Consider the following 22,218-nt stretch of genomic DNA (forward strand, 5'->3'; position numbering starts at 1 on the left):
AAAGTGGTTCAAGAACTGGTGAACCGGAGACAGGGTAATGAGCACCTAAGGCTCGTTGATGTGATTAATGGAGGCCCCACCTCACAACTGCTAATATCTTGGTGCCAGATGCCACAGGACACCTTTAGAGGTTTTGTGGAGTCCATGCCTCGAATGGAAAGCTCTACTGTGGTGGCACAAGTGGCACCTGCTGAATATTAGGCTGGGCTTTTGCCCAGCTTGACCATCAGCTTGACAACCAGCTTGGTCTACTTGGTCATGCTGAAGACCAGCTAATCCATTAAACTCTTGATGGTGATAAACATGATGTTGGTCAAGAACTAAGCTAGGTACCTTTTCCCCTGGATGCAGGGGTGAAGCCAGGGATTTCGGGCCCTACAATTTTGCCAAAATCCTACATTTTTAATTTTTTAGGGCCCCTGTGTGAGCCCCTGTTTGATGCCCCTGCCTGGATGACAATCCATCTTTTAATCCATCTTAGACCAGCTACCAGCTGGTCCTGAGCTGGATTTCACAGCAGGGATGCATTTTATTTAAAAACTAAAGTGAGGAACTGGATTCTCCATGATATAGAGCCGTTAACTGTCACAGCTCAAGACTTCACTAAAGGAGGTTTGAGAGACCAACAGAATGACAGATGAGGGAACTGGGAGAAGTGAGGTGATGAGAGGAGAGAATGAAATGAAGGGACAGGGGGAGAAAACGGTGTAGGGGGACTGGAAGGGCACTCACAGTAACACATGCAGCTGAACCGTAAGCCAAATTAGCCTTAACTCGCCTTGAGGACCAATCACAAACACACACTCACATATACACACACACACATGCATAGAAACGGGTTTGGCTGTCTGTCATCCTCAGTTTGACAGGCATCAGATGGGTCTCCGTGGCAGTGACGGGCAGCTCGTCATTATGGCAGGAACAGTGAGCGCAGAGGCCCTGGAACAGCACGGCTAATTAGATCATGACACGCGGATGCTAACGAAATTAGCAATTAGCACACCACACAGGATTATCATGCTATTTTCAGGGCCAGCATCAAAACTGCCCCCTGCATAGGTTGCTCTCTTTAAAAAGACAAGACACAGCATTAAAGTAACATAGCCAGTGCACCTACTATGTACTGTTTATATTATTTGGTGGAATAGGTGGAGGAAAATAGAGCAACCCACAGAGGGACTGGAGAAAATCCACACAGGCATCAAGAGGACACACCAAGAGGAAACTCACAAGCCCAGAGTTTTTTTTTTGGCCAAAAATAATATTAATAATAGTATGCTTTTGATGCAAAATAAGCTAGTGTTGTTATTAGTAATGGGACTGTGTTGGTATATAAAGTATTGTATTTGCATAATAAACGTATTTGGGCTCTGGCAACCACATCTGGACAATTTCTGGACCGTAATTCCATGCAGTACCAAGGCTGCTGGTAAATGCTGGATGTGGCCCGAGTTTGGGCGATATGAACACAGCTATTGAAGGGGCGGTACTATTTAATGAAATTGGCTATTTTCAATTTCAGATTCTGAACTGTTGTTTTATTGCAGAAACACAATAAAAATACGACAATATGACGCGTTTATGAAATGGAACAAAAATGAGCATCCAAGTGGAATGTAATCCTTACCATTGCTTTTGATTATTTACGCCTCTCTGTAAAAAGGGTTCACATTTCCTCATTGGTGATTACGACAGCGGCACATTTTCAGAGCGCACTGCAGTTTCCATACAGTTCAACACAATTCAGTTTTCTTTCTATGCTTGCTGTGGTCATCTGGCCAAGTGCCAAAAAATATCTGCACTGTCATGATTCTTTAAAGAGATGGTACACCCTGTCTTCTTCTGCTAACAGAGCTGTGATAGAAAGGCTCTCTGTGAATCCCATCAGCAAATGAAACCAGGCTTAATTAGGCCATATTTTCACCCTGAATTGCAGTGGTTTGGCTCTGTTACCAGCACATATTGACCAAATCAGTCCCCATACTCAAATGTAATATATCTGAGGGTCCGTTGCAGCTAGAGTCTGCGGTATCTGTGGAGCAACCCTGTTGCTTTGCTTATCAGCAGCTGCTACAGTGGTTTACTCCACTCCCTTGAACATAGTCTAGCAGTCTCACTGCAGTGGTTAAGTCTTGCAGAGAGAGAGAGAGAGAGAGAGAGAGAGAGAGTGGTTAAGTCTTGCAGAGAGAGAGAGAGAGAGAGAGAGAGAGAGAGAGAGAGAGAGAGAGAGAGTGGTTAAGTCTTGCAGAGAGAGAGAGAGGGAGAGAGAGTGGTTAAGTCTTGCAGAGAGAGAGAGAGAGAGAGAGAGAGAGAGAGAGAGTGGTTAAGTCTTGCAGAGAGAGAGAGAGAGAGAGAGAGAGAGAGAGAGAGAGAGAGAGAGAGAGAGAGAGAGAGAGTGGTTAAGTCTTGTTGTAACAGTCGGTGTGAACCTGTTCTCGCTGCAGTTGAATGTGGCAGTGTGTGTGTAGGCTGACTGCAGTAATCTGTCTGCTGTTTGGACTCATAGCTGTCAGCACCACTCTCTGGCTGCTGGCTTTGTGAAGTTCCAAGTGTGTACGTGTGTGTGTGGCACTGCTAATTGAATGAGTGTCAGTGCGGGCGAAAGTGGATCACAGTGAGAGCTGAAGAGGATATTGAAGGGGCATCACTGAGTGAGAGAACGAGCCAGAGGGGGAAAGAGAGAAGAGGGGGGGGGGATGTTGGTGACAGTAGGTGGTCAGCAGTGTTCATTATGGCTGTTGGCACTACATAAGAAACTGGCAGTATCAGGCAGTAGCCAGAATGCATGTGAGGTTCGGACTGCCAGTAGCACAGCCTCCAGCCGGTGGAGCACTGAGACTGACAAAGCCACAAATCACCTTCCTCTCAGGCCTGATTTCCAGGCAACTACATCACCCAGACACAGACACTATGATGGAATTTTAGGGGGAACAGGGCACACATTTCAAATACTGGTCAATCATTTCATCCAGTGCTGTGAAGAGCAGCACCAGGGACTTCAATTTTCTACTCCTCATGCTGAGTTAAATACCACTAGTCCCTGGAACATCTTAGAACAACTGAAACACTGGCTAGGCTAGCATTTGACCAAACAACTGAACCACTGGCTAGGCTAGCATTTGCCCGAACAACTGAACCACTGGCTAGGGTGGTACTTGCCTAAACAACTGAAATGCCGGTTAGGCTAGCAATGGCCTGAACTGCTAGCACTTGCCCAAACAACTGAAATGCTTGCTAGGCTGGGCTGGCACTTGTCTGAACAATTGAACCACTGCCGGTTAGGCTAGCTTGCACTTGCCTGAACAACTAAACGCAACTGGATGGTGTCTTCAATCAGCATGTCCTAGAGCCACATGCTTTGACGAAAATGAGCTTTTTTCTTTCTTACATTTGTGGCCTCTTAGTTAGGACTCCCTTATTAATACTGCAAAGCTAAGAGAGTGAGGAGTAACAAAACCCATCAATGCAGTGTTGTTGATCAGCCCAACACATGTGCAGCATACTACTGCCAAGTATCTAAGGGATGCCAGCACTGGCTGCCATTGTGCTGAATGATGAGAGAAGAGCAAGGCTAATTATGCTGTCTTGGACTTCTAGTCACGAATGACGGTGACCTCGCAAGGTGAATAAGGTGAACAATTGGACTGTTGTGCCTCTCTGCAGCCTGGAAGACAGGAACATGAAGACTGACAGGCAAAATTGTGCTGCAGTGCATTGTAGCAGACCAGCTTCACTCGTTTACTGATTGCTTCAAGGAAAGTAACTCCTAATAAAGATGAAAGAGGATTTATGCTACCACCCTTCGAACAATGTCACAGTCAAATCAGAAGATTATGACCACCCCTGGTTTGGCATGAACTTGGCCCTGGGACGTCACAGGTGCCACATGAAAGTCAGTTGTAGCAAAACGATTATCACGGGCATAAAAAGGGTGGTAGCATCTCGGAAAGCGCTAACTTTGAGGGCTGTTCTGGAGCCGTTGTAGTAAATGTGTACTGAGTAGGACTTCCAGCACAACAGTGGTGCCGCACAGGCCACTGATGCCAGAGGGGAAGGACGACTCCGGCGAGAGGTACATAGCAATCGTGTCATCCAAGCCAAAAGTCGGTTTTCCCACTATTAGGTAGGTGGTAAAACAATGCTGTTTATTCACTGTAAAGATGGTGATAGTGGAGAAGGCTGTTATAAAGTACTATGGCATGTCCAGTGGTCGTGTCTTAAACTTTTGGCTACACTGCCCCTATGATTTTCAGCTCCATTTTGCTCCTATCCATAAGCATTTACAGAAAGTGCACAAAAAGACGCAAGTCGCAGTCGCAGTCTTAAAACCCTATAGTGTGTTGATATCATGGCACATAAGACCTAAATGTCATGTTATCTCAAAAGCACCAGATTGCATTTTTGCAATGTCATTGCTATTGCTCTACCAGTAATCCGTGATGAGGTGCAAATTCACCCCATCTTGTTCTACTGCGAACCCTACAGGCGGTTTTGGAGGGTTTGTGATCAGGAGGGCTTCTGATTAAAGCTTTGGCCCCCAGACACAGTTTGATCAGATCTATCTTAAGTCAGACTTGCTTTTCAACAACTGTCAATATGGGTTGAGCACAGATACTCAGCCGTCAACAGGGGGTCTTTTAAGATATGTGAAAGGCGTGGCTGATAAAAGGCATGTTTTCAGTTCATCAGCCACATCTGGAGTAAGTGCTCAGTGTCCAGAGACGTTAGTTTAGCCCAGTGGGATCACAGCCATCCTGTCAGGCGACCTACAGCTCTCGCTCCTGCGCTTCACTTCTCCCTTCTTTCTGCTCCTCCCATCAGTTTCTCCTGAAGCTTCTGTAATCTCACTCTTCTGGTTGCCTGCGGTTCGTACCTGCTCATGTTTGTAGATCTAATGCAGTCTCCCTCTCTGAAGTGCCAGCTTCCATTCAGATACAGCCAAATGCGCCTCACTGGCATGGCACTTCAAAAACAATGCTGTTTATTCACTGTCATTCTCTGACTCTCATTTACACACAGACCTCAACTCCCCTACACACACACACACACATTCTTTCTCTCTTTCATCTTTCTCATCTTTCTGACTGTCACTTTTACAGGCATAAACAGCTTATGTGAATCTGATCAGAAACGGATCACCATCTCACTGCCACTGGGCTGCCTTGCCTGCTTTACCAGACAGAGAGAGAGAGAGAGAGAGAGAAAGAGAGAGAGAGGAAAGTGCAAAGATTTACTTCAGCAGCTTTTGCAGCTTCAGTATAGCCGTTAATTAACATAAACCAAGCTCATATAGCTGAATAGCCGCACACCCCCATTCAATAAGAAAAATTTACTGGAACCTAAAAAGTTGAGAAGATGAAAGAAGTATGGCGAGAGAGAGACAGCAAGAGAAAGACAAAGAAGAGGTTAACACCATGCACACATGGGTGCATTAATACTTAACACGAGGGTGGGGAGGAACAAAGAGAGAGAGAGTGAGAAAAAGAGAGTCATAGAAAGAGAGAGTGTGCATACATATATATACTGATCAGCCAAAACATTAACATTCATTCCATTATGTCAGCTTCACTTACCATTTAGTAGCACTGTGTAGTTCTATCATTACAGACTGTAGTACATACTTCTGTACTGTTCCTCAATGAACAGGACCCCACAGGACCACCACAGAGCAGGTATTATTTGGGTGGTGGGTCATTCTCAGCACTGCAGTGACACTGTGACATGGTGGTGGTGTGTAATTGCGCTGTAGTGTGTGTTGCGCTGGTATGAGTGGATCAGACACAGCAGCGCTGCTGGAGTTTTTAAACCCCTCACAGTGTCACTGCTGGACTGAGACTTGTGGGCAGCATCCTGTGGGCAGCATCCTGTGACCACTGATGAAGGACTAGAGGATGACCAACACAAACTGTGCAGCAACAGATGAGCTTCTGTCTCTGACTGTACATCTGCAAGGAGGACCAACTAAGTAGGAGTGTCTATTAGAGTGGAAATTGAGTGGACACAGTGTTTAAAAACGATGCTGTGTCTGTCTAATCCACTCGAACCAGCGCAACTCACGCTGACACACCACCACCACGTCAATGTCACTGCAGTGCTGAGAATGACCCACCACACATATAATACCTGTAATATAATAATATATATATAATAAATCATTTTAATTATGTATCTCTCTCTCTCTCTCTATATATATATATATATATATATATATATAGAGAGAGAGAGAGAGAGAGAGATGCAACTAGTGGAATAAACCTGCTGGTCATTTGAGCCCTCACTCAACTATCCAGGTCGTGAAAGGTTAACATTACAGAGACTAATTAGATAAAACAAGAGGGAAATAAGAGAGTGAGAGAGAGAAAGAGAGAGAGAGAGAGAGAGAGAGAGAGAGAGAGAGAGAGAGAGAGAGAGAGAGAGACCTCGGGAGGCAAATGAACGATGGAGAGGCAAATAAAAGAAAAGGCAGAGAGAGATCCCACTTGATCCCCAGGGAGAGCCGGGGAAGTTGAGGAGGAGAGAACTAATTGGAAGAATGCCGTCACTTACCTCTGATTGCAGGAGTGTGGAAGAGTCCCTCATAAACAAGTGGATTCCACAGCATTCGGGTCTGCACTAACAGGTGGTGCGAGAGAATGAGAGAGAGAGAGAGAGTGAGAGAGGGGAGGAGGAGGGGTAGGAGGAGGAGGAAGGGGGAGACAGCACGAGAGGAGTGAGAGGAAGAGTGGGGAGGGAGAGGGCTGAGTATTTAGCAGGTGGTCCGTAATGTATAGGACTGTAAATAGAGGAGAGATGGACAGTAATGAGAGGCTGAGAGAGGAGATGGACGCAGAGAGGGTCAGAAGAAGCGAAGGAGAGAAGTTCAAATGCGCAGCGCCAGAGAAAGACGAGTGTGTGTGTGTGTGTGTGTGAGAGAGAGAGAGAGAGAGAGAGAGAGAGAGAGAGAGAGAGAGAGAGAGAGAGAGAGAGGGAGTGAATGTGCTTTGGCAGAATTTCACTTCTGTTCTTGCTAGTAATTCCCTCTCTCTTGGGCACCCGTTCTCTCCCTATTCTCTCCCTTTCCCCCTTTTCCAACTCTCTCTCTCTCTCTCCCTCTCTCTCTCTCTCTCTCTCTCTCTCTCTCCTTCTCTCTCTCTCTCTCTCTCTCTCTTTTTTTCTGTGCAATTTAATTTGTTTGCAATATTCCAATATCCTTCTGGTGTGCTTGCATTAATCTTCTGTGTCAACATTAATGAACAGGGCTGCCTCATCGGTGTGTGTGTGTGTGTGTGTGTGTGTGTGTGTGTATGATCTGGATTAAGATTCTTCTGGCTTCTCATTGTCTTTACATGAGTGTTTTATGTGTGCGCTTTTGCGTGTGTCAGTGTGTGTGTGTGTGTGTGTGTGTATGTGTGTGTGTGTGCGTGTGTGAGCAGTGAATTCCTCTGTGCCAGCGGTAGCATCTGTCTCTCTCTCTCCATATAATTTACTCTAATGATGCCTAATGATACATGTGTGAAGCCATACAACTAGATGTGCCTGTACACACACACATACACACACACACACACATGATTTTTTCCTCTAGAGGTCTGTAGCCTATCAACTTCAACCTATACTCTAACCTCCTCCCCCCTTCTGGGTCGTTCACGCTCTCTCTCGCCCATCTCTCTCTGTCTCTCTATCTCTCTCTATCTATACATCTCTCTTGCTCTCTTCCTCTCTCTCTCTTTAGCTATATATTTCCTTCTATTTCTATACCTTATCTCTCTCTCCCTATCTCTCTGTTTCTCTTTTTTACCTCCCTCTCTCACTATCTCTCTGTCTGTTTCTCTCTCTCTCACCATCTCTCTCTACCCACCTCTCCCTTTCTCATTTTCTCTCTTATCTTTTTTTTTAAACTCTCATCTTCTCTACTTCTCTCTTCATCTATCTTTCCCCAACTCTCTCTCTACCCACCTCTCTCTTTTCCCCATCTCTCTCTCTCATTATCTCTACTTCTCTATATCTCTCACTCCACAATCTCTCTCTCTCTCTCTCTCTCTCTCTCTCTCTCTCTGCTTCTTTTCCATCTGTAGCTCTCTCAGATGCTACTAGATCCATCTCACTGTCTCTTCCTCTCTCCTCACCTCTCTATCTCTCTCTGTCTATCACCCTCTCTTAATCTTATCTCTCTCTCTCTCTCTCTCTCTCTCTCTCTCTCTCTCTCTCTCTCTCTCTCTCCAACCTCTCTCACTCATTATCTCTATTTCTCTGGTCTCTTACTCCCTGGCTCTCTTCATCTCTCTCTCTCTCTCTCTCTGTTTCTCTTTTCATCTCTAGCGCTCTCTCCCAGTCTCTCTGTCTCTCTCCGCATACTCGATGTCTCTCGTCCTCTCTTTATCCTTAATCTCTTCATCTATCTCTCTCTTTCTCTCCTTCTCTCCCTCTCTCTCTCTCTGTGGTCAGTGAACTGGTAGGGGGCGTTCCCCTGGGCAATCGCTCACTCTGTTTCCCCCTCGTTAAAAATCTCGCCAGCTCTGATGCAACACATCTCGTTTTCCCCTCTCTTTCTTTTTCTCGGCATCCCTCCATCGCCCCCACATCGCTGCCTCTCTCTTCTCCCTCCAATTTTGGTCCCCTGACTGAGGGATTTTTATCACAGTCCCTCTGGTATGTTTGTGTAAACTCATGTGTGTGTGTGTGTGTGTGTGAGTGTATATGTGTATGTGTACACATTTCCACTCAAGCACCTGTCTGTGTCAGCGTCTAACACTCCAACGTCTCCTCCCTCTCTTTCATCTCCTTGTCTTGGCGTCTCCACCGCTCTCTCAGGTTCATGGTGCAATATATTGGGCTATTTATTAAAGCGCGGCCGTGCTGCTTTGCCCGGCTTGTCCGTCCTCTCTCATACCGTTATCAAACTGATCAAAGGGGCCGACTGCACTGATGTAATGAAAGCAAACCAGTGACCTTCCAGCCCCCCCGCAGCAGATGTGACTCCACCCCCACTCTTAAGCGAGGGGAGTGCTTGGATGGTTCTCCAAAAGTTGTGAATTTTCAAGTTCTCCATGTGGAAATTACAGTAGAATGGCTGATGAAGTTACATTACTAGTGGTGAACTGAACCAAGCGAACTCATGAATTTCATCAGTTAGTCTCTCATGTCAGAGATCGACAGTTTAATCCCAGCTTTGGACTACTGTTTGGGCAGCCGGGGCCTAAAGGTCAGATCCCCTGGACTGGCATGAAGTGGGGGCAGGGGAGTAAAGGAACAGTGCTTTCTCCTCCCTCAGCGTTCACGGCTGAAGTGCCTTTGACCAAGGCACCTAACCCCCAATTACTCCCCGGGTGCTGAGGTGGAAGCCCACCACTCTGTGTGTGTGTGTGCACCAACTGCTGCTGGTGTGTGTGCTGTAATTGCTCACTTGTGTTTGTGTGCATGCTACCATGGATGGGTTAAATGGGTTACACTACTGACATAAATGTGCAAATGCTCACACACAGCTTGTGTAGTCCCTGTATAGAAGTATTGCCAATAGAATAGGACTCTTTTCTGGAGCAGAAAAACATGATTCTATTACCACCATGACTTATAATAAAAAAGTCCACCATTGAGCATTGAGCCGCAGCAGAGTCGTGATGTTTTTTCAGGTCATTCATTAATTACCTGACAAATGATGTCTAGTCTACCTCAAACTCCAAACACAAAGGCTCCGTTTACACCGCGTCACTTCATGTGACTGGTATCTTGGAGAGACATATGTGTTTGCACTGCTATAACATGTGGCTGAAATGCGTCTCCTGAAGTGGTTAGAGTGATCGGATTCTAAAGGGGGGGTATATGAGGGGATATAAAGCAATCTTATCCCAATATAGCTTAGGTGTGGTGTTCAGGAAAGGGTGTGTTTAGTGTGCTCAGTGGGCTTTGGATGTTGAAGAAATGGGACACACTTTGACAGTTGTGATGGATAGCACACACAAAACCGCAATGCTGGACAGCAGTTGAGTGCTCTTCAGCTCGAAACCAAATAAGTACTGTAGCTACTGAAAAAGGGGGAGGCTTTTCCATGAATCATCACATGAATCTAAATAAGGGATAACAGTGGAGAGGGCATGTGGGAGAATGACACATAATACATATTGTTAGAAAAAAATAGCAATGTTACAGGAGAAGCAATGTACACTCTTAACTGGTGCTAATGGAAGTTAAGAGAATAAGAGATTTTTTGGACCTTTTCCATTGGTCTATTCGCCATGGAATTTGTAACACAGAGTTCTATATTATGCAAAAAAGGACAGAAATGGAAGATCTTTTGCGACAGTGATGAAATGCACTAAAACAGCCACGACTTCAATCGATTTCATAGCCCACTACAATCATTTTGGATACTAATTAGAGCCATAAAACACATTTATTGAGTATTTTAGGTTATTTGATGTGTATATTGTAAGTATGTAACATTGGTTGGGGTGAAAAATGTTACATGACATTACAAGCATACTTACAACCCTGTTATTTTGTCTTGAAATAAATTTGCAGATTTTCCTTTTACAGAGAATACTACATTTTTACACTATGACTGTCACTGAAGCCACATATTACAGCATTGTTTTAACACTGTAACAAAAACATTAGAAGGTGGACACAGCCGCTTGCGAGGTTCAGCTATGCCATGGTAAGTACAGTTTGACATGGTAGGATCCATTTAACACAACACTGTCCCACACTTAACATATATCACCTAGCAAACTAGCTAAAGTTTCAAATTGGTGGCACACTAATGTCCAAATGTTTGCAGATACCCTTTCTAATAAATGCATTCAACTACTTTAAGTTGCACCTATTGCTGACACAGACATGCAAATGCACATACACTTACAGTCCCTGTAGAAAAGTACTGCCAATGGAGCAGAAAAAACATAAACCTTGGGCACCATGCTTAATGCCAGGCATGGGCTGGAGAAGAATGTCTAATGTCTAAACTTTTATCTAATAGACTTGTATCTTTAAATTATTAGTCTATTTAAACTAGCTGAGGTTTTTCTTGGGTAAATAGCAAAGCACTTTTGTAAGTCATTCTGGATAAGAGCGTCTGCTAAATGCCTTAAATGTAAATGTAAATGTAGAAGAAAGCTCCCCAGCATTGAGCTGTGGAGCAATAGAACCAATGTGTTCTCTGGAATGATGGATGGTGCTCCACCAAATACTTTTGGGAGGAGTTGGGGATGAGGTGGGGTGGGGTGGCGGTCATCCAACATCCTGACCTCACTAACACTCTTGATGCTGAATGCAATTAAATCCTTACAGCAGTGCTCTACAACCTAGTAGAAAGTCTTCCCTGGACAGTAGATACAGTTACTCCAACAAAAGCAGGATAAACTCTTTTATGCTCTTGATGCTCTTGAATAATGAATGATCAGGTGTCCCAATATTTTTGTCCATATAGCATGTCTCTTTAGCATAGGAGTCGAAAGGAGCATGGGAATGACGGGACAGGTCATGTAACCGGTGGGGCCTAAAAGAAATTGTGCCTGTAGCCGTATCTTACTCTCGGAACTGCTAGACAAATTAAGCAGTCTCGTGCTCCAGATCAGGCTCTTGCTCCTCCCTGCTCCCACGCAACAGTCAGCTCTGGTGTTGTTAAGGGCATCAGCTTAATTAGCATTCGTTGGTTTGGCACGCCACAGGCCACATGTCAAAAAGGTCATGCGCATCCTAAGCCACTCGAGATACAGAGGCGCTTGATTGAAGAGGAGATGCAGGCATGTGGGTATTCTCCAGGGTCGGCTAAACTGGAAAGACTGCGTAGGCCACTGGCTTGCAGATGACCGCGGGCTTTGCCTGGGCGGGATTTGGGCTTTACTGAGCGTTTTCTATTTCATAACATCATGCGGATATTACAGAGATCAATATCACAATCCGTATTTGATCAAGTTAAAGTTAACACTTTTATGTAATATTTTACTTAATATTAAAATTAAAATCTTTTCACAAAATATCTTTTTCTAAAACTACGTAAAATGTCTAAATATTGCAGTATTTTCTGGTGTACTTCAGGCCTACCTTGGTAATACGGTAATGTCTCCCCCTGTAGAAAATAATGATCCCTGATCCCATCATTTTAAGGAAATGACATCAAGTCTTCAGTTCAAACAAAGATGAGATTAGAGACTTTCCTGATCTCTACATACCAAATATTTTTACTTTCAGATCAAGTGTTATTGATGCATCCTCAATAACACGGGCACAAGCACACATCCAGGAATTCAGACTGTACTTGGCTAGATGTGGACTTTTGAATGGAACAGTACTTGGGCTGCGACTGATGACATTTCACACGTCCCCAGGAACACAAGTACATACAAGAATGCGGATTGAGAATCGGCCAATGACAGGCAGGTGAAGACACAGAGCAGGCTGGGCGGCAGGTGGTACAACATACAAGCTTGACCCCAAAAACCTGAGACGAGCACATGCCACCTTAGGCTGCGTTCACACAGTTTGATATGTGTAAAAAAAAAATGTTATGTGTTGATGGTTTGTTGTGGGTGTGTTTGTGGGTGGAGATCAACGTGAGCCAACGCGAAAGCTCCAGAAAAGACTTAAATTAAACCACTCACTGTCCTGCCATGTCTTATAACTGGATTGTGCAGCTCAAATGTGGGCTGACGACAGCGATTAGTTTCTTTCCCATTTAGTTTCACATCTCTGTGACTGACTGAAGCCCCAGCCTCACCATCTCCTATTGGATGACACAGGGGTAGGCCAGGCTGCATCGCATGCTCAGCTCTGGTGAACTTTTTTGAAGGACAGCGGACAAGCATAATTTTGATGTATTAACATGTGCTAGTGTCTGCTGTCCGTTACTGTATTGCTCCCGCTGAAAGCAGTGCGTTTACCAGGCCTACAAAAGTGAACAAAAGTTCATGGCCTTATCTACTGACTACAGTCCCAGATGTGTATGTTTTAAAGAGTAAATGTGCTAATGTAGGGGTGCTGCAGCAGCTGTACCTGGACCATTCGAGTCGTGGACTGCTCAAGACCCCTGAAGGCGTCCTGTGCTATCTGGCACCAAAACGTTAGTAGCAGATCTATTAAATGCTGTAAGTTATGAGGTGAGGCCTCAATGAGCCTAAGATGCACAGGGCCCTGTTGCCGGTTCACTGGATGTCCTTTCTTGGACCACTTTTGGTAGGTACTGAGCACTGTATACCAGGAAAGACCCCCAAAACCTGCTTCACATTTGGGAGATTGGCAATGAGTTTGGCAATGGATGCCCACCGCTCCTGGCAGGTGTGCTCACTGTTCACTGTGCGTATTTCACTGGTGTGTATGAGTGTGTTCACTGCACGGATGGGATAAAAGCGGAAGCCAAATTCAATATGTGTCCTTCACAAATGGTAAATAGGGTTGTCTTATCTAATCACTTCACTTTACCTGTCAGTGGTTTGCCACTTATTTTTTCAGCCATGGACAATATGGACTGGGGAGGAGTCAATGCTTACATACCACACAAAACCCTTTTTTTCCGAAAAGTGAGGAAGGAAATGATAAATAATACATAATTAATAATGAGTAAATGGTTGCTGAATGACTCATTGTTTGTTTTATTCTAAGCTTTTCTGCAGTTTCTCAGGGCTAAGTCTGTTGAGTGCTGGAGCTCACTTCAGCAGACGGCGTTAATTCAGCTATCAAGGCCAACACTGGGCAAATAATTTCAATTCCAATTGCCAAACTCCTCTAAACAATGTCAAGTGGGCCGCCCTACATCGCATGTTTGTTGCCTCCGGTTGTTCATATCAGTAGAGTCTAAGTGTTTCAGTCCAAAGAGGAAATTCAAGCTACATTTAAAATGAAAGGACTCTAGTGTTGTGTCTCATCTGCAGAAACTCTGATCAGTTTACCGGGCGAGAAACAATTGCAACAGAAACCGACCCAACTTGATTGTGGTTCAATCTGGCAGCAATAAAAATCTAACCAAAACAAATGTTCGAATATCTCCTCGTATTCCTCTCAACCACATCCCTACCCCAGGCGCACGAGGCAGGGAGGGTCTTGTGGACTGGCACACACACAGACACACATGTTGGGTTGTTTATCAGCTCGTTTCTCCATGCCAGAGTGAAATGAAATGCAACAGAGCAATGAGAATGAAACGATGAGGGAGGGAAGTTGTGTAGAGGATCCCAGGAAAGGTGTTCGAGAGACAGTGACACTGACACAAACAGACAGCAAAGAGATGATGTCACGTCCCCTAAACCCCGACCTGGCTGTCACCATGGTAATGAGGTGGCCGTGTAAGCAGGTAGTGTTGCCGATGGTTGTGGAGCCTTCTGGAGGCTTCTTCTTCTTACAGTAAATAAGCTGCGTTTCCAAAATGAAGTTAACCAAGCAAACTAGGATGCTTCTCAGAGAAGGAGGGAGAGATAGAGAGAGAGAGAAAATGGTAAGGAGAGAAATAGGCCTGACAGAGAAGTACTGAGGGAGAGTAGCTATGAGGGCTAGGGGTGCAGGAAGAATGAGCATTTAATCTGTACAAAATTGGACCTGGATTGTTATCATCTCAATTAATTAGGGCTCATTAGGACTAATAAGGCTGATGCTCATTATTACAACGCTGGCACTCTCGGGCAGGCTGGGTAATTGTCAATAGGGAGAGGAAGATTTATAGAGTGTGAATGAAAACAGAGATGAGACAGGCAGGAGGTAGAGAGAAGGAAATAGATAAATAAATAGATGGAGAGGGGCAGAGACAGCGGGGGATAAAGCACATCCGAAAGTGGATGGCATGGTATGGGGAGAAAGTAATGAAGCAGAAGAAAGGGGGTTGTAAACAGAAAAGAGGAGAGGATAAGAACGGAGGTGTGAAACATTAGCACTGAAAGCACTGATACAACAGGGCTACAGTCGGTTGAGGGCTAAAGTGTCTGCAGGTATTTGTTCCAATCCTGTGCTTCACCACCAGTAAGGCCTGTCACAATAACTACCTTTTTTTGAACGACATATTGTCCCAGAAATAATTGCAATAAATAATATTATTATAGCCATTTTAAGTACATTTATGCCAATGATATCATTAAAATATAGAGTAAATTTATGCAATTACATTATCATAACCTCTTAAACAGCCTATGGCCTGCTGGTGGGACTAAGGTGTTATTAAAAACTTTTAATGCCATAGAATAGCCCTGCCAGTTTGTACAGAAGTCTTGGTAGTTACTGAATAATACGCCTTACTGTGTTATAAGCCTTCCTGAGTTAAAAGATTAAAGAGCAATAAACATTTTTAATAATGGTTTGGGAGATGTATGGATTTTTGGCAATTCGTATTGCCGGTCTAACTGTTGCTGTCGCGCCAAACCAAGCCCTAATAACCAGATCGAGAAGGCCTCTCTCCAACTGTGGTTTTCATTCCCAGCTCGTGACAGGATGGCTGTGTTTTAGATGAGCTTGTAGGTTAGTTGTATTGACACTTTTTGTTACCACTGTTTTTAACAAAGTTGCCAAGCCGGCTCATTCACTGATATGATTTAATATATATCATAATCAGGCAAATTTATCATTTTAAAGAGCAATAAACATTTCATTAATAATATTTGGGAGGTGTACGTCTTTTGGCAATTTGTGCTGCCTGTGAAATGTTTTATTTCCCATTTTTAAATGCGTTAGAGTATGTTTTTTTCTACTGTGTTTTATGGTAGGAGTTTTGACTGTGTTTTGGGCTCAATACCAAGATGCACTAACTCTGAGTGTATTTTTGTGCTGTCACTCAAAATCGGCCATCTGTTGAGAAGGCCTCTCTCCACCTGTGGTAAACTCTAATCTAATTGCATTTTTTTAAAGCTGAATTGAATAAAAATGTTTTGTTATATTATTCAATTTTGTAGATTTCCTCACAACAGCTACAAAATCTTATCAAAACAATAATTTTTAGTGAACTAGTTCTACTGAACAGAGCACACAGGCATTTACTTTTCAACTTTCACTTCTAGAGAAAATGTACCATTACACTGCAAAACAAATGTTAGCCAGTGAAAACATCCTAAATCTAGTCAGCATATGTAATGTTTTTCATCACCATTATCATCATTACACACATTTTATACACTGACAGGAGCCACATAGCATAACATAGGATAGCATAGGTTTTTAGCGTCGTAACAAGAACATTGTATTTATTCAAGTTAGCTGTTAGCTCGCTTCCCTGAGTTTAGCCTTCTTGCATAGTTGTGTGATTATCTCTTGTTTAAGGTAGTTCAGTTGGTTTTTGAGGGAGCAGAGGTTCAGTTTTTGGCCTAGCACAGATTTCTGCTCACTTCCCTGGCTTTAGAGATTCCTTACTTACAAAGTTTAAGCTCCCCATCTGCAGACACTGGCGCTTACTAACTAACATTAGCAGTGTCTGGAGGTGATTTGCTGCTTCTGCTGTTTCCAAAAAACAAACTGAACATATTAAAAACAGCATATTCTCCCAAATGGCCATTTCATTTACTGATCTGTAGCTTTGGTTGTCAAAAAGGTTTGTCTAGTGGCCTGGATGTATGTGATGTGTTAGTCAAGATTATTATATACCAGTTTTGAGATTTTTAAATTTTTAAGCTCAACTGAAAAAAAGCTAAATTATCTGTGAACAGGACAATTACATACATTTTACATTAATGACATTAAATACATTAATTACTTAAAACTAATAATAGGCTGTAAACGAGAAATATGATATATATATATATATATATATATATATATATATATATATATATATATATATATATATATATAGACTAGATGTAAGATTAGATCGCTTGCCAAGATATAAATGTAGTCATTAGACAAAAAAAATGACCAAGAACAGTGTGCCTCCTTTTTGTATTTCTTTAGATTATATCTTTTTTAGATTATATATTTAGATATATCTGAGGCATGTCATCTGGCCTGGTATCAGCCTGGATTCAGCTGAAATTGGTAGCGTCAGCTCTGAATTACTAGGGCTCTTTACTGAAAGAGGCACTGCAAATCTGCTATCCAGTTAAAGCCCCCGGGGAACACATTTTCATATATTGATATTTTTTTTTATTGATATTTTTTTGGTATAATACTAAACCTAGGTGTTGTGTGAAGCATTCAGCAAAGTTTAACTAAAAAAACTTTACAACAACGCAGAAATATGATTTTATAAAAATTGTTAAAATGCACTAATCAGACCTCGCTGAAAATGGTTTGGGCGTGGTCTGAATATTTTAATAAACGTGCATGACTGACAGCCCTTTATTACTGGCAAACCAAATCTTGTTTATGTAACCATGGCAACGCTCACATCCTTGGCCTTGAAACAGAGAGGTTGTGTTATTTTAGCTTTTTACTTTGAGTTACTCAGATTTCACAGATCTTTACTGAGGTTTTAATATCTGTAACAGAGTTACCAACCATATACAGATACACAACATAATGGCGCTATGCAGACTTAGTTCTGCCCTCTCGCCGAGGAGCAGCCCAGCTAACCTCCGTCTCTCTCCCTTGCAGCGCTACAAGACTTGGGCTCTGCCCACGCATAAGGTATATCCCCCCGCTAAGCCCCGGCTCTCTCACACAGTGCCTCAAAGCCAAGGTTTTAGCCAGGCTTCTCTTCACAGTGTAGCAGAGCCCCTGATCTGAGCAGCTGGCCTTCTGAGGGAAGCTACTGAAGCTATCTACGTATGCTGGTCATGTTGTCGACGAAGCCACTGTGTTCATGATGAGCTAGACAACTTATCTAGTTTTTATGCGATGATACCTTAATGAAGGTCAGGCCTTTATCCACTCTTCTGTTGGACGGACATTCAGGGAATGCACACATGCAGAATGCTGGCATAACTGAGTGAATGAACCTCAGACATACCAAACACTCAGCTCACCAAGATGCTTACTGACTTAGCTTTAGCTCGCCGGTTGCCCAGATTCGAATAGAGGGCAGAGCCATGGTAGCCTTGTGATTGGTCAGGGTTATGCTGATGTAAGCTTGACCCTTTGTGAGGACTACCCATTCTATATTGAGAGCAGAGCACTACTGGTGAAAAACAGCAGACAGGAAGATATTCAGAAGACTTGCTTTGTATGTTCATACTGGGGGCCCCAAGGAGCCAGATTAACTTCAATAGAAAGAAAACTTTCTATTTTTGGTTTTGGTAAGATTTTGGTTCCCAGGGGCTTTAAAATAAATGTAACGCCTTTGAATTAGCATTATTATTGAGGTGTTTTTTGACATTTATGGCTCAAACTGCAGTTCTAGCTATATTAATTATGGCTCGCCATTGACTAACACTTCCACCTGCTTAGTGGTAGGCGTAAATACTTAGGCCTTACAATGTCAAATCTGGCTATTAACTGATGGCACTGAACCCCTAATCAATATGGTGGACCTATGAAGTAGGTGTAAACGGTGGACGGTATGTTTGTATGGTTTCTCAGTGTGTGGTGAACTAGTCTTTTGAAGACTTTAACTTTAATCTTATCCTGACACAGCTGGCTCTGTTTTTCTAGGATAGCTTCACAATTGCATTTTTGTCTGCATGAGCCACGAATGATTCAAATGTTTGTGTGAGCTGTGAATGGTTAATGTGGGATGTATGAGCAGGTTTGGCTGCAAAAGCTTGTGGCTTCCTATTTATGAAAATCAACAAAATCGCTTCATCTCATTAGGATTACTATTCATATTAATGACATTCAGTTAAAGATCTGAAACTTTGATGCCCTGGAACAATATCAGTGATATCAACAAACATTATTCATAAAAGTAGACATTTTTCCCTTATGAAAGCACAGCATGTGACAGAAATCCAGTCATTATAAAGACTTAAATTTAAATAAATCACTTTTCTGAAACAGACCCACACTAGGCAGTTTTTGTAGTCATGGTTTCGGCAAGGTTGGTGGTGCGCTGTTTTTGTTGTGTTGTTTAGTAACTCTATTCTTCTCTGATGTTGCAACAGATTTTTGTTTTATGAAAACACTCATGTATCACCCCCACCGTTCATCTTAGTGGCAGTGAATGATGCACTGACTGTTTTTAAAAAAAATCACCAGGACTTATGTATTTCAGGCATGGATATTTAGTTGTAGAGCTTGATTAAACATTTTCAGAATGTCTGATTCAGCTAAACCTTAAACATACTTTATTAAGAACACTAACCTTTATAAGCAAACCAGCCAACACTACATCCCAGCATGACCACATAGGTCCTACATAAGTCCTACAGCCCCATTTGTAGAAGAGCCAGGTTTCATTGGATCTTGGAGACTTGAGTCGTTTAAAGACATTAGATTGTGAGCCCCCTTTCAGGTTTCTGTCACCTTGAATGATCTTGATTCCTCCAGTAAGAAATGGCGAACCAACCTAGAGAATCAATTTCATACAGAGGATTGAAGCTACATCAGGAGCCATTAGGTAATCCTTACCTGGTACTTCACTGGCAGGGCCAAACTGAAAGGATCCAAAATGGACCAGAGACACAAATTAATCTTCCACATTCATACACCAACATACACCTTTTATCTACCTTTTGTGTTCTTCTTTTTTTTCATCTTCTTCCATTTTTTCTGTCATATTTATGCCTCATACCTCATCTCACAGTTTTAGTCATGTGGTCTTATGGGGTTTTTTTTCCATTGGAATTAATAGGGTGCAAATGTCAACCAACAACATGGGGGTACCACAGCAAAACCTTGGAAACATGCTAGCAATCACTTAACAAGACCATAGCGACCTCCTAGCAACACCATATCACCCACCTAACAACAACTAAACAACAACATAACCACCTAGCAACCCCTAAACAACTCCATGACACTTACTTAACAACAACAATCTGAGATACCATAGCAAACACCCAACAACTCAAGAAGCAACCACCTTGCAACACCATAGAAACCACCTAGCAACCACTTAACAACACTATAGCAACACCATAGCAGACACCTATCAACCACTAAATAACTCCATAACAACTACTTAACAACATAGCAACCACTTGACAGCACTTAACAACACCATAGCAACCACCTCCGATGCAATAGCAACCACCAAGCAACATCTTAGGAAACACCATAGGAACCACCTAGCAACCACCTGACAACACTATAGCAACAACATAGCGGCCTTCTAGAAACCACTAAATAGCTGCATAACAACTACTTAACGACAACCACCTAGTGACAAAATGGCAAGCACCTAGGACACCATAGCAAACCATCAAGCAACCTCTTAACGCTATGGAAACACCTTAGCAAGCACTTATGATACCATAGCAACCACTAAATAACTCCACCTCAACCAGCTGAAATGCTACTTTACACCACTTTCATCCTACTGACCATGTAGCACTGAAGCTGAGCAGCCATTCCTTCAGAAAATGTTCCTTCAGAAAACTGTTCTAGGTTCATTTTTCATCCCTGTTACACTTTTAGGCCAGCGTCCACAGACTGTCTGAATGTATGCATCTCCATATTTCACTTTCCATTATACTAACTGCTGTGTCATGCAGGCGGTCAGCTGACTGTGAGATGTTTACTGGACAATTTAGTCAATTTAGTCCAGACTCCTGTGTGATAATGATCAGTCCTGCAGGCTCAAATGATGCTCTGCCCTTTGCTCTCAAAGGTCACCACTGAGACCATGTAATATGGAGGTTAATAAAGACTACTGCCTGGGACAGACACACACACACACACACACACACACTCAAAGATATTTAAACATAATCACATACACTGACCAGCTGTTCCCACTGTGGAAACATCAGGCTATATATGAGACACATAATCGCACTTACACATTTACTTATAACCCTACACCCACTCACACACACACACACAAATACACACAAATAGGAGACACATGATCGCACTCATGCATACACTCATTCCCCAACACACACACACACAGACAAAAACTCACACAAACGCACACCCACACACCAGCTGTTGGCTGCTGTGTCGACTAACACAGCTCCTTCCACAAAAAGTGTGGCGTGTCCAGCAGATGTTTTGCAGTGATGGGACACTTTCTTTTACATGCACTTCATCTCTTTTGCTCTTTTGCACACGGACACCTGTTCACCTGTGTCAGGACGCACGCACGCTCTCGCTGCCATCTTACACACACCTTGGGCGCACACGCGCACACATTGCGCCGCCAAGAATGCTCAGTGCTCTCCATGGGCTCATTTGGAATTTCCAAAGGCTAGTTGCTAGGCAACAGGAGGAGTTTCTCAAACCACCACGAGCAAGAAGGGGATTGAGCGGGCAAGAGGAGACGGTGGGGGAGAGAGTGAGGGAGATAGAAAGAGAGAGAGAGAGAGAGAGAGATGACCAAAGTTGGAGGAGGGTAGGGGCACAAAACTAGGGAATAGAGGAGAACTTGCTGGGGTCCATGCAAAATCTTGGGCTCAGTTTAGCTTGTGTTTCATCACCTCCTATCTCCCTCTTTCAACATGAGGCCTAAACTTAATTGCCTGTGCGTTACTCTTTAAGCCAGACCTTTTCTTTTAATTCAGCTCGATCTTTGACACTATGGACAGCTTCATTTGGCCAGTTTCCCTATTAGAACCTATAAGGCAATGGAAACATGAGGGATTTCGATTATTTAATATGGAGAATTTGAAAGCCTCAGGCTTTCCGAATTGCTGCATATGTAATGTGAATGGAATCAGATTACTAGTCAACGTCAAGTACCACTCAAACGAGCAGTTCATATTTTACACAGTAGACAAGAGTGTGCTGGCCAAATGTCTTTTGTGGGGAAAATGTACTTATACATATGTGTGTGTGTGTGTGTGTGTGTGTGTGTGTGTGTGTGTGTGTGGGAGCACGTGTTTGAGCGAACACATTAGATCTAGGAAATGAAAGCAGTGGAGCAGTTTGAGGGGGTGGGGAAAATTACGTAAATGGATTATCTTGTGTTATGGTACAAGTAGAATGGTAGGTTGGGAAGGAGTGCGGGAGAAATGTGAGATTTTATGCTTCCAATTTGCCTGCTTATGTGTGTGCGTGTGTGTGTGTCTGCTTGTGGGTTGGCATTGGCTGGGTTCCTATAGTCAGTTGCTCTCTTGTTAAACTCTCTTCGCTTTATGAATATGGATCACAGGCAATTAGTGCTGGCTCTGAAAAGGATATTGCCTTTGAAAACAATAACTCTTAAATAAATATTAATGCCTTTGATGTGGTGCAAAACTAGACCCTTGTATTAAAGTATTAAAGTGTGCTGAAGAATTGTGTTGAATAGTGTTT

At 43.1% G+C, this 22,218-nt stretch overlaps 2 protein-coding genes across 2 annotated transcripts in view; one reads left to right on the top strand and one right to left on the bottom strand.

Annotated features, from left to right (window-relative positions):
• Positions 1-6,881, bottom strand: part of doc2a (double C2-like domains, alpha) — a 42,191-nt gene extending 35,310 nt beyond the window's left edge. The window contains 2 exon segments of the mRNA XM_072694306.1: positions 6,547-6,565; positions 6,568-6,881. Coding sequence (XP_072550407.1) covers positions 6,547-6,565; positions 6,568-6,601 — 53 coding nt within the window. The 5' untranslated portion in view covers positions 6,602-6,881.
• The window catches only part of sgf29 (SAGA complex associated factor 29), a 103,588-nt gene that overhangs the window by 64,566 nt on the left and 16,804 nt on the right, over positions 1-22,218 (top strand). The window lies entirely within an intron of this gene.

Source organism: Salminus brasiliensis, chromosome 12, assembly GCF_030463535.1.
Source record: "Salminus brasiliensis chromosome 12, fSalBra1.hap2, whole genome shotgun sequence".
NCBI lineage: Eukaryota > Metazoa > Chordata > Actinopteri > Characiformes > Bryconidae > Salminus > Salminus brasiliensis.